Source organism: Hemibagrus wyckioides, linkage group LG14, assembly GCF_019097595.1.
Source record: "Hemibagrus wyckioides isolate EC202008001 linkage group LG14, SWU_Hwy_1.0, whole genome shotgun sequence".
NCBI classification, from domain to species: domain Eukaryota; kingdom Metazoa; phylum Chordata; class Actinopteri; order Siluriformes; family Bagridae; genus Hemibagrus; species Hemibagrus wyckioides.
In genome coordinates, this window is record NC_080723.1 from 5579729 (window position 1) to 5595171 (window position 15443).

The 15443-nt window shown below is 39.4% G+C and overlaps 1 protein-coding gene across 3 annotated transcripts in view; it reads left to right on the forward strand.

The window, feature by feature from the left end:
- Positions 1-14789, forward strand: part of LOC131364671 (DNA-binding protein RFX7) — a 27154-nt gene extending 12365 nt beyond the window's left edge. Inside the window, exons 3-10 of one of the 3 annotated variants that reach the window (XM_058407911.1) lie at positions 2166-2251; positions 2666-2704; positions 2852-2974; positions 5497-5613; positions 5750-5834; positions 6564-6774; positions 6869-7170; positions 8392-14789. In XM_058407911.1, the coding sequence (XP_058263894.1) occupies positions 2166-2251; positions 2666-2704; positions 2852-2974; positions 5497-5613; positions 5750-5834; positions 6564-6774; positions 6869-7170; positions 8392-11889 (4461 nt within the window). In that variant the 3' untranslated portion in view covers positions 11890-14789. Of the gene's footprint in view, positions 1-2165; positions 2252-2665; positions 2705-2851; positions 2975-3600; positions 3870-5496; positions 5614-5749; positions 5835-5868; positions 6245-6563; positions 6775-6868; positions 7171-8391 lie in introns of those variants that run through there. The other 2 variants (XM_058407912.1, XM_058407913.1) reach the window with 2 other exon arrangements.
- The last annotated feature ends 654 nt before the right edge of the window (positions 14790-15443 follow it).

Below are 15443 nucleotides of genomic sequence, written 5' to 3' on the forward strand. Positions count from 1 at the left end.
ACTATGGATGGAACTTTTCCTCACATTCCCATCATTACCACCACTTCATACTCCACTTGGCAGGAGTCCTACATTTTTATCTGCAAGGGGAAAATAGTTTGGAAAGCCATGTGAGAATAAGTGTATACAGCAGAGGTGGTGCAAATTGGGGCAGGGTATTTTGTTCAGTTATTTCAGTTTGTTATTGCTGAAACGCTAACCCCTTCACTCTGTAGCCACCCACAACCTAAGACTTTAAAGACACCCGATACTCAGCTTGGACTCAATAGCTCATTAACATCACACGATTTCGGCTGATGCTTTGCCAGGCCACTAATGCAGACTCTGTCACTGTAGGCTTTAGTGTAGCGTAAGTAAAACCCAGACTCTGTGTGGGTTTACATTGGATAACGGACTTGGACGCTTTCCTCCTAATAAATCATCTTAAACTAATAGCCCTGATACACAGCTGTCTTGACGCTGTGATGAAAAGACCATATAAAAATATCTCTGATTTACTATATTGTTTTTCTAATAAACACCCTTATTTAATAACTCTGCAACCTGTGGCCACACATAGATGTATCAGAGTTCATACAGTAGGAGTGGTTTTTGTGTTTTGTAGCCTTTTCATGTCGAGATGTTGTACAAAGACCACCTCACGATGACGGATAGATAATTGCCTGTTCAGTATCCGTAAAAGGAGGCTGTCTGTCAGATTAATCGTACAACTGCGGATCATCTATCTCCAAGCTCGGATTTGTTCACCATTCATTCTCACTGCTCAGATGAATCCAGTGCAGTAATGAAGGAAGCACATTATTCACCCATCAGTCCTTTCAAATAGGTAGTATGTTTTGACCAGGCTAGTCATTTGTTTTATTTTTTCCATTTACTGCTCATTGGTTGACCATTCTTAACCCATTCATGAGCAGCGGTTTCCCCTAGCAACATAGAGACAAATGGAATAGGAAGAGCTGAAATGAATTCATTCGCACAAGCCAATCGAAGCGAGGTGAGGCGGAGCTCTGGCTGAAAAGACGTGTTGCCAGCGTGCCAGCATTGACATGCGTTCTTGCTGTCGGGGTTTACATGGCAACTGGCACACAGCAGCTCAGGATTTGTTTATGTTGGATACCAGCACATTTTATTCCTCTGTCGCCCGATAATGTCTGCTCTTTCATTCAGAATGTTAAAACCTAAAAAAATTGAGAGTTAGGATGATGCCAAGTGAAGTTTGCTTCTAAAACGTTGCTGCGCTGTATATCGTAAATGAGTTTAGGAGAAGTAGATCTTAAAAAGAATGACGGACATGGACCAATTTACACATCAGTAAAAAAAAAAAAATGCAAGTGAATTCAAAGAAATAGGTCAATAGTATAAAATACATTTATATATACAGACCATGTGTATACTAGGGCTGTCGCTTTTTAGCATCTGTTCAAACATGGTGTGAAAAATTCATATTCAAACTATAATTTGCCCAAACAAATCATCACAATGTGTTAATGAAAGCTATTTAAAGCCCTGGAGCAATAAAAGAGGCAGTATGCTCATCCTTGAACTTTGCCTGAGACTGAACCAGGTGAAATATATATATATATATATATATATGAGAGAGAGACAAGATCTTAACTCAGGACCCACATTTCTCCTTAACGTTAACACACCTGGCCCAACTCCAGGTTAATAAAGGGTTAATAATCAGCTGATCCAGTTTTTAGAAAAACTGGTCTAGAGGTGCAAAAAAGGTGAACAGTAGTGGGCGATGTGGAAAAAAAGTAATAATCATGTATCATGATACTTTATGGTATCTTAACATGATGTATATTTGCCTGAGGCTTTGCTAGCAAATGATCCACAAGGAGAGCTGTAATTTAAAAGATTTTTATCCAAAATGTCTGAAAAGAATTTAATATAAAATAATAGTGACCCTTAGACAAATATTTAGGCATTATATTATGAATATAATCTCATCATAAAGTCTAGCTCAAAGTAAACATGGTTTAAATGCAGTAGTGTGTGTGTGTGTGTGTGTGTGTGTTGTACTGATTTATATGACACTATTGTACCATTTCAGAATGGGTTTTTGGAGTAAGGCTAAAGACTTGATCAGATGTTTGCTCTCATTTATTCTTCTCTCTCTCTCTCTCTCTCTCTCTCTGTTTTATGTCTTTCTCACACAGCAAGATGTTGAGAAGTTTACAGACATTGAAAAACTCTACCTCTACCTTAAGTTGCCTTCTGGTCCCAGCAGTGGTAATGACAAAAGGTACGTTCATACATGAAACAATGATTACATTGCAGTCTTTAAATTGTGGTGTGTTTTCATAATCATTCATCCCCCGTTTTCATTTTTGTTCACATTCTAGCTCATGTTCATCGTCCGTTATCTTGCACATGCCCCCGGCTTCATCATCGCTGTTCATGCTCTCCTTATATGCGCCCACATAATCTGAACACCATCCGTCATGAATGTAGTGATATTATTTCTGTGTTGTCTTTCCCTCTTCGTTCATATGCTTTTTCCATTACTGTATGAATCTTCATGAACGTATCATGCCACTAAAAACAATATTTTGCAGATTTTTTGGCACTGCAATACCCAGCATCCTGTGTTTTGTCATTTGTTTCCCCATATCTATTCATCACTGCAATCCCTAATTCTCACCATGATGTCCAATAGGACTGAAAATCAGAGGGGGTCTACAAGTCCTGCAACATGGTATTAACATTTTACAACTCTATTTAAGTCAAACAAACTAAAAGCTTGTCATGACATATAAGCGAGACCTACAAGCAGAGACAAATCTGTAATACTAGAATCTGGAGAGGGGGAAAAAAATTAATTTTTTTCCTATTTCTCTTCTAGCGACCAGAATTCCATGTCATCCAGTCGGACCCAACAGATGAACGCTTTCAACTGGATTCGGAATCACTTAGAGGAGCATCCGGAGACCTCACTGCCAAAACAAGAGGTGTATGATGAGTACAAGTAAGCGTCATTTCATTTATTAGGTCACATTACTTACAAGTCAGATGTTATGAAACATCTTTTAAGATGGCATATTTTTGTATTGGAATATAAAGGAGTGTAAAATGCATGATGCTTAAAGGAGAAGTTCACTTCCAGAACAAAAATCTTCCTCACCCCCTTGTCATCCAAGATGTTCATGTCTTTCTTTCTTCAGTCGTAAAGAAATAATAGTTTTTGAGGAAAACATTTCAGGATTTTTTTCCATATAGTGGACTTCAATGGTGCCCCCGAGTTTGACCTTCCAAAATGCAGCTTCAGAGATCTCTAAACGATCCCAGCCCAGGAAGAAGGCTCTTATCTAGTGAAGCGATCAGCCATTTTTTGACTACAAAAGCTTTTCTAGCACTAGCTCTGGGATGCACGTCCACGACGCTACATACTACGTAATCATGTCGAAAGGTCACACGTGACGTAAGCGGAACTGCAGACCCAGTGTTTACAAAGCAAACGTGCAAAGACCAAGGAAGTGCAAATAAATCAAACTCTCTTTACTAACAAAAAAGTACAATGAGAATGTCTGGGTGTGTTGATATTCAGGTGCAGAGCGAGCAACCACAGCTTCAATCGCTCAGGATTTTTTAAAGGAAATTTTTGAGCAGTCACGTTATTTCGTCAAGCATGACCTTTTGACGTGATTACCTAATACGTAGCGTACTAGTACCTACGTAATCACGTCGGAAGGTCACGCATGATGTAGGTGGAACAACGGACCCAGTGTTTACTAGTTTGGAGAAGGAGGACCGCTACGAAGTTATACCGAGAGAGGTTTTACAAAATAGCTAGAGAAATTAGTGTTTTAGTTTTATTTTTCAGTATCTTAAAAGACCTAATCTGTGGGAAAGGATTTAAAAAAGTAAGTCGTTTTGATCCACACTCCATACCAGTTGTTGGTGGAAATACACCATTTTGTTGTTTGTTATCTGCCAATAAATCTCAAGAAGTAGATGAAGACCGCTCCAAAGTTTTTTGCTTGTGGAATGACACAAAGTTATGTCTTTGTCAGATCTTTGTTTAAAATGGTGTGTGTGCCCTGGATGTGGAAATCGTTTTAAACTTAAAAGATTACGTTCACTTAGAAATGACGTGACTGCTCAAAAATCCCGAGTGATTGAAGCTGTGTCTCTCTGCACCTGGATATCAACCTTTTTGTTAGTAAAGAGCGTTTGACTTATTTGCACTTCCTTGGTCTTTGCACATTCGCTTTGTAAACACAGGGTCTGTAGCTCCACCTACGTCACGTGTGACCTTCTAACATGATTACGTCGTGTCATGGACGCTCATCCCAGAGCTAGTGCTAGATGTGCTTTTGTGGTTAAAAAGAATAGAGTTTTTTTTTTAATTCTTTTTTTATTATATTATATATCATTTCTTCATGGCTGAAGAAAGAAAGATATGAACATCTTGGGTGATAAGGGGGTGAGGAAATTTTTGTTCTGGAAGTGAATTTCTCCTTTAAACTGTATCTAAAATTTTAAGGTTTAGTTATATAATATGTCTTGCTTTATAAAGTGAGGATACTGTCCTGAAATGACTTAATGGCAACTTTTTACTTTTTAATGTTTACCTGTTAAAAGAGTAGTTTATGGCTATAAATAAGGCAATACACAGTCATTGTTTATTTAACGTTATGAGGCACCTCACATTACCACTATTGGTTAACGTCACGTCAAGAAGCTTTTATTGTCAATTCGACCATATGTAGCTGACGCAGTGCATAGTAAAATGAGACAGCGTTGCTCCAGGACCCTGTTGCTACATAAAAACAGCATATAGCTACAAAACAAAACAACAATACAGAGCTAAGGACAGAAAGTTATCCTAGCTACATAAAGTGCAAACAGTGCAAGACAAAAGACAGTGCAAACAGACAATTCAAAAACGACACAAAGCAGTACAGGACACAGCGCTGAAAAATGTGCAAATTAGAGGAGCTGTAAACAAGTGGTTTCTCATATATGCTTGTAGACATATACGTATAGCGTATATACGTATACGTATGGTGACATATACGTATATACGTATGGTGACAGTTTGAAATGCGCAAAAATAGCAACAGCAGCAATTGAATAGTGTGCAAATACAAGCATGTAAACAGTTATAATGTGGGTGGAGTTATTGATGTGTATGTGTTGGGTCTCGGGTTCGGAACAGGTCAGTTCACACAGTTGAGTGAATGAGAGTGTGTGTAAATAATTGTAAGGATTGGTTGCAACAAGCCTCAAAACAGTGTGTTTTTAGTGTTACTGTATATTTGAAGTGGTCACTTTTGCTATTCCACCAGTTGACGATCCCCATCATAAAGGCTAACGTGGCTGAAAATTGAATCACTTTGATCCACTTTGTGGTTAACATTAGACTCAAATGGGCTTTATTTATTCATGATTTTGAGACAACCTGTTTCACAACAACACTGATTCCAGTTGAATGTTTTTCTATTTTCCTTTAAGTACAGCTAATCATTTTTTGGGTTTGCATTACAGGAGCTATTGTGACAATCTTGGCTACCATCCTCTAAGTGCTGCTGATTTTGGAAAGATCATGAAAAATGTCTTTCCAAACATGAAAGCACGTCGCCTTGGAATGCGAGGAAAATCTAAATATCCTTTTCAGCCTTGAAAGGCCAAGAAATCCTTTCTCATGTGTGTCTGGCTAGTCTCTAAATGTTGTTACAGATCTGTGTTTTGGTATTTAACCCAGAGCGTTTCTATGTTATGACACTTAACAGCTTCTCACATACTGTTATAGTGGACTGAGGAAAAAAGCTTTTGTGCATATGCCATCTTTGCCCAACCTGGACTTGCATAAACCAGGAGATGGGGTAAGTCTTAATCAGGCAATTCTCAGATCCAAAGCTTTTCCTTTCCCCCAAATATCATATTAACCAAACCAGGAATTGTCAGATTTAAGGGGAAATTAGGGAAATGTTCTTGTTTGATGTATGATGCTAATGTACAATTAACAATTTTTTACCATACTAATGAACAGTTTTTCACAACACAACTTTGTGACTGTCCTCTCATCTCACCACAAAGAAGCTAAAATTGGTTAAAATATGAACAGAGGGAGAAAATGGTGTATATTGTGCACACCCTGACCAGTGGACTGATATCCAAAAAAAACAACGTTTACTGATATCCAAAAAAAAAAAAAACCCTGCTAGTTCATCCATATTCCACAAAACACAGAAGCCAGAGAAGTTAAACACTCTCTATCTGCTTTGGAAGCTAGGTAATTCTAGTTATGGATTAAAAAATGAACAATATAAAAATAAAAGGAGTCTTCTCATTCATAATTTTTCTTCATTAAAACTTTGTTCAAAATATTTTTAAATATTTATGTATTGTGAATTGAAATGTTAGCATAGTTCTACCCACAGCTATTCATTATAATATTATTATTACATTATTATTACTATTATTATAAAATAAAAGGGATTGAGGCTATAGTTTTTCTTTTTAACTAAATCTTTTGTTCATTGTTGGAAAAAAAAAAAACCCTACAATACCCAAATTACTTACCAAGATTAACAAACTCTCATTTTTCCCAGTGTGAGCTATTGGAGCCAACTGGTCAGTCTCCCAGTGCTGAGGATGAGATGCGTTCTGCAGCCTGTGGCCTGGTGTGTGAATGGGCACAGAAAGTTCTGAGCCGCCAGTTTGACAGTGTGGAGGATTTAGCACGCTTCTTACTCAACAGCCACTACATTGGCACTAAGTCCATGGCTGCACTAACTGTTATGACTGGAACAACCCCAACAGGCAAGGACTACCTCTAAGGATCCATGCCTAGATATGTTTAATATTTATGCATTGTTTAGTGTTTCATTTTTCGTATGCTTGTAAATCCTTCTAGGTGTTAAAACGCCCACCCCGGCCTCTGCGTTTGTGCCAACTGGAGACACCAACTCCTTCCAGCCCCAAATGAAGACTCTCCCTTCACCCTCTGTGGACACCAAGCAGCAGCTACAGCGAAAGATTCAGAAGAAACAGCAAGAACAGAAACTTACTTCTCCGTTGCCGTGTGATGCCCAAGCCAGAAGAGCAGAAGCAGGCACACCAGGCCCTGGGTCTAGTATCACCTCTGGAAGTCCAGCTTTGTTGTCCTCGCAGCCTGCAATAGGTATTGTGGTGGCTGCAGTACCGAGCCCCATCACGGTAATTATTTATTCCATTAATATACTGACGTCACTCTGAGAATGACTATTCATTTTGGAGTGTCTTTAATTGTCAGCTTGTTACGTAGCCGGAAAAAAAACATACAGGAATGTTTGGGGGTGGGGGGCATTAAGACTGTTGTGTTTTGAAATTAGCAAAATATATTAAAAATATATTACTTTGTACTACTTTTATTTTGTTTTACAAAATTGCTTTCAAAATGGCGAATATGTTTATAATATACATTTTCATTTTTTTATTATTGAGAATTATTTTATATTCATATAAAAGAGGTTCTCTGTTATTATCCGCTTTCAATTAGGAAACAATAGTTTTTCAGATTTTTCCGATTTCCATACAAAAATAACTGACCGGCATGTGACATGGATATAACTGAAGACAGAAAAAGAAATAAATGTGCACTGACCAGGCATAAAATTATGACCACCTGCCTAATGTTGTGGTGGTCCTCCTTTTGCTGCCAAAACAGCCCTGACCTGTCATGCACTGTGTATTCTGACACCTTTCTATCAGAACCAGCATTAACAACTTCAGCAATTTGAGGAACAGTAGCTCGTCTGTTGGATCGGATCACATGGGCCAGCCTTCGCTCCCCACGTGCATCAGTGAGCCTTGGCCGCCCATGACCGTCACCTTCTTTGAGCCACTTTTGATAGATACTAACCACTTCAGACCAGACCCCACAAGAGCTGCAGTTTTAGAGATGCTCTGATTCAGTCATCTAGCCATCACAATTTAGCCCTTGTTAAACTCGCTCAGATCCTTACACTTGCCCATTTTTCCTGCTTCTAACACGTCAACTTTGAGGACAAAATGTTCACTTGCTGCCTAATATATCCCACCCACTAACAGGTGCCATGATGAGGAGATCATCAGTCTTATTCACTTCACCTGTCAGTGCTCAGAATGTTATGCCTGATCGCTTGCCTAAAACGCTTTGCTTTTAAGCCTTACAAAATCTCAATTGTTTAGTATAGCGTAAGACTTAATGAGGTTCTCATATCAACAAAATGATACATGGGCTGACAGAAAAGGAGCTGGTAGTGAAAAATTAGTAGTGATTAATTTAGCTTATACTTATGGTTTTCATGTGTTCAAAATGTAATGGTTTTCGTGCAGTGACTTTAGTACCTGGTTGCCCGAGTATGTCCATTTTGATTAGCTTTTTTTTTCTTTTTCTTTTTCTTTTTTTTTTTTAAGGTCCAGAGGAATAGACAGCTGATGACTTCTCCAAGTCCAGTTGCAACAACAGAGGGAAAAGTTTTACCGGTTAATTTCCAAGTGGTCACCCAGCCCGTTAAGCAGTCGCCTAAAACTCCGCAGAATATTCCTGCCAGTCCTGTTGGTGACAGGTTAGCCAGGCACAGGTATGCCCAGATTCTCCCCAAACCCTCTGCCACAAGCGGCATAACCCTTCGTTCCCCCCCAACACTCCTTATTACTAACAGCCCAATAAAAACAGTGATGCCCACTCCACATGTCAGCTCAGTTAACGTCGTCAAGATGACTGCTATATCGCTGACGCCCAACAACAGTGGTGGTAGCAACACTCCAACACCGTTACGACCTGCTTCAGCTGGCATCAGTAGCACCGTTTCCCAGGAAGAGTCGAACCAAATTCAGCAAGTTCAGAATGGCAGCTCAGCTACTTTGTATTCATCTGGAGCCGGAAGAGTTAACCGTCCTGCCACAACCCCGATTCCATGCATTTCCTCCATTAGTGAAGTCAAGGTAACATCTGAAGCTGTGAATGATAGTATCTCATCTGCTGGTGGAGAAAAGCAGAGCACTGCACAAGGGAACAATATTGGGCAAAAGAACGAGAGGGCCACTAAATTTAGGGCTTCCAGTGAACCTTCTCTCCTTGTCAAGGCATCCCCAGTGCCTGAAAGAGTTACTAGAGCCAAAAGTGACTCTGCAACTCCTCCAAGTACAATCATAGGGGCAGCTGTCCCAATTAGCAATAACAGCAGTGATCATCAGGAGAGTACTTTGTATCTGACTGTTATGAATCAGAATGCTGACATTGGATCCAATGACACAGCTTCCCCACCTGTCCAGTCACCAAAAGATGGTCTTGGATTGAAAAGTCCTCGAAAGCGTTCTGCCTCTGTTTTGGAGTCACATGCGATCCCAGTTAAGAGGGTGTTTATATCCCAGCAGTCTTTGGATGCCAGCAACAATCCTAAACCCAGTCTTGTAATAGCCGCAAAGAAGATACAGAGGCCAGGAACTCCTGCAAGACCAGAGAGTGCTCCATGTAAAGTCACTCTGAAACAGAACTCTCTTCCAACACAAATTCTGGCACTTTCTGATACTCCCATTGGAAACACTTCTCAGACTATTATAAGCTCTCAGAGCTCTTCACAGGTTGAGCTTGGGGACAGCTCAGCGGGAGTAAGCCCTACTGATATAGACTCTTGTAATAGCACATCATCTGATCAAACTTTATTGCAACAAATTGTGAGCCAGCAACAAGTTACCATTGCCATTTCTCAGGAGGCATCTGCTGTGAGTGAGCTAAAGAGCTCATTACAAGACTACTCTCAACAGATACAGGCAGAACAAAAGCAGGTAACTGCTAGCCACTTGCCATTGATGGCGCAATCTCCTGAAGCATCTGCTCAGTTGACTCTCCAGCAAGACATTGTTGATTTTGATGGAGCTCAAGCCAGCATAGACTATTTCCCCTTCAATGACGATGACATGACACAAGATAGCATAGTGGAAGAGTTGGTGCAGATGGAGGAGCAAATGAAACTGAATAGCAGTCTGCAGCCATACCTTAGTTCTCTTGATATACCCTTACAAGGCCAGTCAGCTCAAAGCACCCTCCTTTCCTCCCACCAGCCTGGCACTCAGTTCTACCACTCTGCACATAGTAGCACCACTCCAGTACACACTCCTACCCCCACCCCGACCCCGACACCGACTCCGACTCCAACCCCTACCTCTGAAATATTGCCAGGGGGCCACACATTAACCAGGGAAAGTCCTTGCTGTAGAGTGGCACCTATTACCCCAGTTGATGGGATTTTAGGTGGTCGCCATACACCTATTAGCACTCCATTGTCCAACTGCAGTAGTAGTGTCCCACCGAGTCCCGTTGAATGTCGTAATCCCTTTGCGTTTACCCCCATTAACTCCAATATACCAGGTTATCATGATGGCAGTGTAGTGTCCAGTAGCCCAGTCAAACCCATGCAGAGACCAATGGCCACTCACCCAGACAAGGCCAAGCTGGATTGGATCAACAATAGATATAACAGCACATCAGGTTCCCCATCAGTTTCCAACAGTAACGCCATCGGACTCCTTCCAAGCTATCAGGACCTGGTGGAGGACCACTTTCGTAAACCACATGCATTTGCTAAACCAGGGCAGTCTTTTCAGTCACAATCCAGACACCAAGATGGGCATTTGGGTCGATTAACAGCTGTGTCACCCGTACAAGGACAACAGGTGATGGAGAACAAGCAAGAAAGTTTTGCTGTGCCAGCACCATTAGACAACAAAGTTACAGGTTGTACACCTGCGACTGGAGGCGTAACCTTTAGGTGTCGCAGTGTGAGCCCTGCTGTTCGTCAGCGGAACCTAAGTGGCACGTCCGTGCAAACCAACCCTACTCCAAGGTCTGCTGTTTCACCGTTCAATTCTCCCATAACCTCAGAGGTTCTTAGCATTCTTTCCAACAGTCATTCGGTGGTCACTGCCAACAGCATGGCCCAAAGGAGCCAGTCAGTACCACTTAGCATAATGATGCAGTCTGAGATGTTGCCAATTAGCCAACAGGGACAGCAGAGTAATAGTGCTAAGATCACCAGTGTGCTCCTGAGCAAAATGGATGCAGATGGGGATGATACAGTGCGTGGGCTGGGTGTCAATAATATGCCCTCCAAGTACACGGCCCGGATGAACCTGACGCAGATCTTGGAGACTACACAGGCCTTCCCAGAAGGCACTAATCTTCATGGTCAGCAGCTGTCTGTCTGCTCAAGTCCTTCACAGTTTGACTTCCAGAAGCCTGGTTTCCTCATAAGCACTGGAGATGAATCAATTACTTTCACTAGTGATGACCAAGCACAATCAGGCTCTGGGCTACAACAAGAGCAGCAGCTTCAACTACAGGATCAACAGTTGGAACTACAGGATCAACAATTGTTGCAAGATCAACAGTTGCAACTTCAGGAACAACCATTGCAACTCCAGGACCAACAATTGGAATTACAAGACCAACATTTACAATTGCAGCTACAAGACCAACAGCAGCTTCAACATGATCCAGACCTCAGCCAGCAGCAGCTGCTGTCTCAAACGTCACAACAGAGCGAAGAACAGCAGCAGCAGGAGCAACTGGACTTTAACAGCACTGTCAAGGATCTCTTGGGGGAGGATGGCCTCAATCCCAGCTCACAACTGGTTGGGCAGGTGGCATCAGAACTGAGCGCAGTAGCATCTGACTTTTCTAGTGAAATCCGTTTGACCTCTGACCTTTCTGGTAGCATCAATGACCTGAACACTTTGGATCCTAACCTTTTGTTTGATCCAAGTCAGCAACAGGACCAATATGAAGACGCCACACTGGAGGAGCTGAAGAACGACCCGTTGTTTCAGCAGATATGCAATGACACTGTGAATTCTGCTGGATTTGACTGGTTGGAGAACAAAGACCAACCAACAGTGGAAATGTTAGGTTAGTATTGTTTCCTTTTGTGTTTTATGTTGTGGTTGTAGCTGTTTTTCACTATTTATGGTTTTTGTTGATTGTTTTGTTCTTGTGAATGTCCTTTGTTTTTTTGTTTTTTTTAAATGTGATTTGTCCACTGCATCAACACACTGGATCAGTCAGTCCAGTGGGAAGTGCCAGTCTTACCTGAATTGTTCATTTATAGGATTGTGTGGTGGTGTTGTTGTTGTTATTATTTTTTTCCCCAGTTCATTCCAGGCTTCTCATCCTGACTCAACCTGTCTATAGTTTACCATTTCTTTCTTGTGGCCCCAATGTGCACACATTTCTTTTATTGTGGTAATACAAGGTTCTATTACCCATTTATAGACATTTTAATACAGTTTGTTTTTACTTTAACGTCTGTTTAGTACGTTGACATTTTAAATATCCTGTTCCCATGAATCGTAAGTGATGTGAAACTCAATGCAATATTTTGCATGATGAATCACTGAGTTTTTAAGTGTCTTGCATATGCGTTGTGTTTGGCTTTGCAAGGATGTGGGTGAGTTACATTGCTAAGGAGTTTACTTAATTTACATCTCGACTGAAGTTGCCATCACTTTTGCATATCTTAACTGTCAGTCAAATGAAAAGATTTTAGGTGCTAACAGGTGCTCAATAAAAGAAACTTGCATCTGCCAAATGATTTTCAGTAAGTACGTTCTATCTAATAAATAGAAAATTAGAAAACTTAACAATAGGCCATACTAATTGTACTGTTAAATGGAAGGGTAATGAAGAGGATTACATTTTGCTGTTTCTACACTGTTTAAAGGAGAGAGAGAAAAAAAGTGAATATTACATGAGGGAGATTAATCTGCCTTATTTTCCAAAATCCTAGGCCTTTAGGCTTAGGCTTCAAGGTGCAGAAAGATTTTTAAAGGCCTTGCTGCATTTCCAAATAATTCTATATATAAATATATATAAGCTTGGCTTTTTTGTTGTTGTGAATTATCGATGTGTTTCAAACGCATCCCTTAAAGTTAGTATATTTTAACATTCCATGTTGATTTTCTTCACGTTTTGTTCCATTTAACAGCTAACAAAATGATGGTATCATAATCGGAAAAGTATAGTGATAGGCCAGATGCTATCGAAGGCTATGTCTTGTGAACACATGTCCAACCTACTAGGTATTCATTGAAATTCAATCTAAAATCCATACCAAAGAACCGCTTTTGAAAAACTCTAAGCGTTTGAGATTCGTTCTATTCATCTTCCAAATTAACATCATTTTTGAAGAACACCGGTTGGACTTGATGAATAAAACAGGGTTTTATGGTACTTGATCTTTGGGTGGGATCATATTTGTGTATAGTATGTATATGGCAAATGTATCTGATGTACAGGTAATTATGGATGGTAAGCATGTTGTCCAAAGTCATTTAAAGGATTCATGAAAGTTTAAGTTGGCTATCTGTAGTCACTATATTAATGCCCCCATATGTAAAAATGACATCATTTTATCAATACGCTGTCTTAAAGTGATGATTTTTAGGTTTGAATACCCTCAAAAAAAAACAAAAGAAGAAATATTACATTGCTCATATTGAATCTATAGCCAGCACAATATGCTGTGTGTTGTTTTCTGGGCTTTGTGTGTAGTGCAAGTAATGCCGTCTGTTTGGTCTCTTGCTTGATGTGCCATTTTCCTTAGAGAGTCTGTTGGTCCTCTGCTTTACAGATGTGATGTATACGTTGAGAGAGGAGAAGACGCATGGTTTATATATTTAAAAAAAAATAAAATAAAAAGACGACGAGTAGTCATATATTAAATGTTCATTTTATCGTGAAAGTCAAATGTATTGCGCAGAGAACCCTGGAGTGGCAGGCACTGGAAATTCAATGGTTTATGATTCAGCAATCTTGGGAAGTTCACTTTATTGCACTAAAGATTTTTTTTTTTTTTTTTTTTGTAACCATGCCTTTGTGAAGACGTTTATAAAAAGGACAAAATGGAACAATTGAAGCTAGCAAAAGGTAAATTACAAAAAGGGGAATTACGTTACATATGACCTGGAAAATTACGATGAATTATTGCCTTGTGTAGCAATGTGCACTAATCTCAATGAGATACACGTTTTACTCATTCTCATCCATGAGAATAAGAAAGATTAAAAAAGCAAACAAAATTGAACCTTATTAAAAGTGAATAAAAGAGAACATACTTCACTATGTTATTCAATGATTGTACGTGCGCATGTATGTTGAACTATCTATTGTAGTACATGTTTGTGACCACTCCCTCCACAAAAAAAAAAATATGGGACTGGTTGTGTTGACCAGAGAAGAACGATGGAAAAAAAACAAAAAAAACAATGTAGTGTTATTTTGAATAAAACCTATGTGTTTTTGCTAAGTTAATATTGTTCTATAAGTTTTAGTTCAGACGTGTTCTTTTTTTCATACATTTCTAATTTTTTTTTATTATTATTATTTTATTTTACTTTTTCTTTTTTTTTCTTTTTTTTTTTTTTTTTACAAAAAAATGCCTTTGTGAAGAAGACTGTAAATATTTTTTCTATGTTCTGACATTTATCAAGGCACTGATTATTTACTTTTTTTATTTCACGAAGGAAAAATCGAAACCTTACTTTTTTGATACACAGACGTTTCATCGAACATCGAGTCTAATGCTGTATTTCTGACTGGTCTGATAGAGGGAAAAAAAGTGTTTTCTTTCTGTCTCTTTGAAACAGTAGAACCTTTCTGTGTGCTGTTGTCTGGTGTACTGCTCAATGTACAGTAGCTTGTTAATATTGCCGACGCATTTTAGCAATGTTTCTTTCTTTTTTTCAATGGAAAGTACTCACAGGTGAGATTTTCTAAGTGGTTTTAAAAGCCAATAAAGATTTTTAAGTAACCGTTGTATCTGGTTCTGTTTTGGTACTGTTATCTTCTATCGCTTTGAATTTGTTGGAGTAATCTAGTAATTTGGGATTGCGCTGCCCCCTGTTGGTGATTTGAAGAGAGCCTGATGCTACCCCAAGTTCCAAGCAACCATTTCCTGCTTCAGGTCCTGATGGTAAACATCTCTGACCATTTCTTGTTAATGTAGCTAGGATTTTTTGTTTTCTATCACGACGCTTTTTAAATGCTTCGTCACAGCATTAAGAGAGAAATGAAATGATCAATTCTAGCTACATTAACAGGTTTAATGTTAGAGGTTGTTGGGGTTTTTCCACATTTGTTGGAAGTGTAGAATAACTGTTATGGCAACTACACAATAGTAGATTTTAGTACATGTAGGTAATTTATATTTACTGTGTGTGCGTGTGCACAGGATTTTTTTTAATGAAAATTAAACCAGAACTTCTCCACCATCAGTGTGATATTAAAACTTGATTTGATTACACTGCTCAGAGTCCTTCAACAGGTCTCATCTTGTCATGACAATATTTAAAAATAAATAAATTAAGATCCAACAAATAAGAGCATCTCTTGTGTACAGCCTGCTTCAGGTCACCCCACAGATTTTTAGCTGGATTCAGGTGTTGGCTCTGACTAGGTCATTAAAAAAACT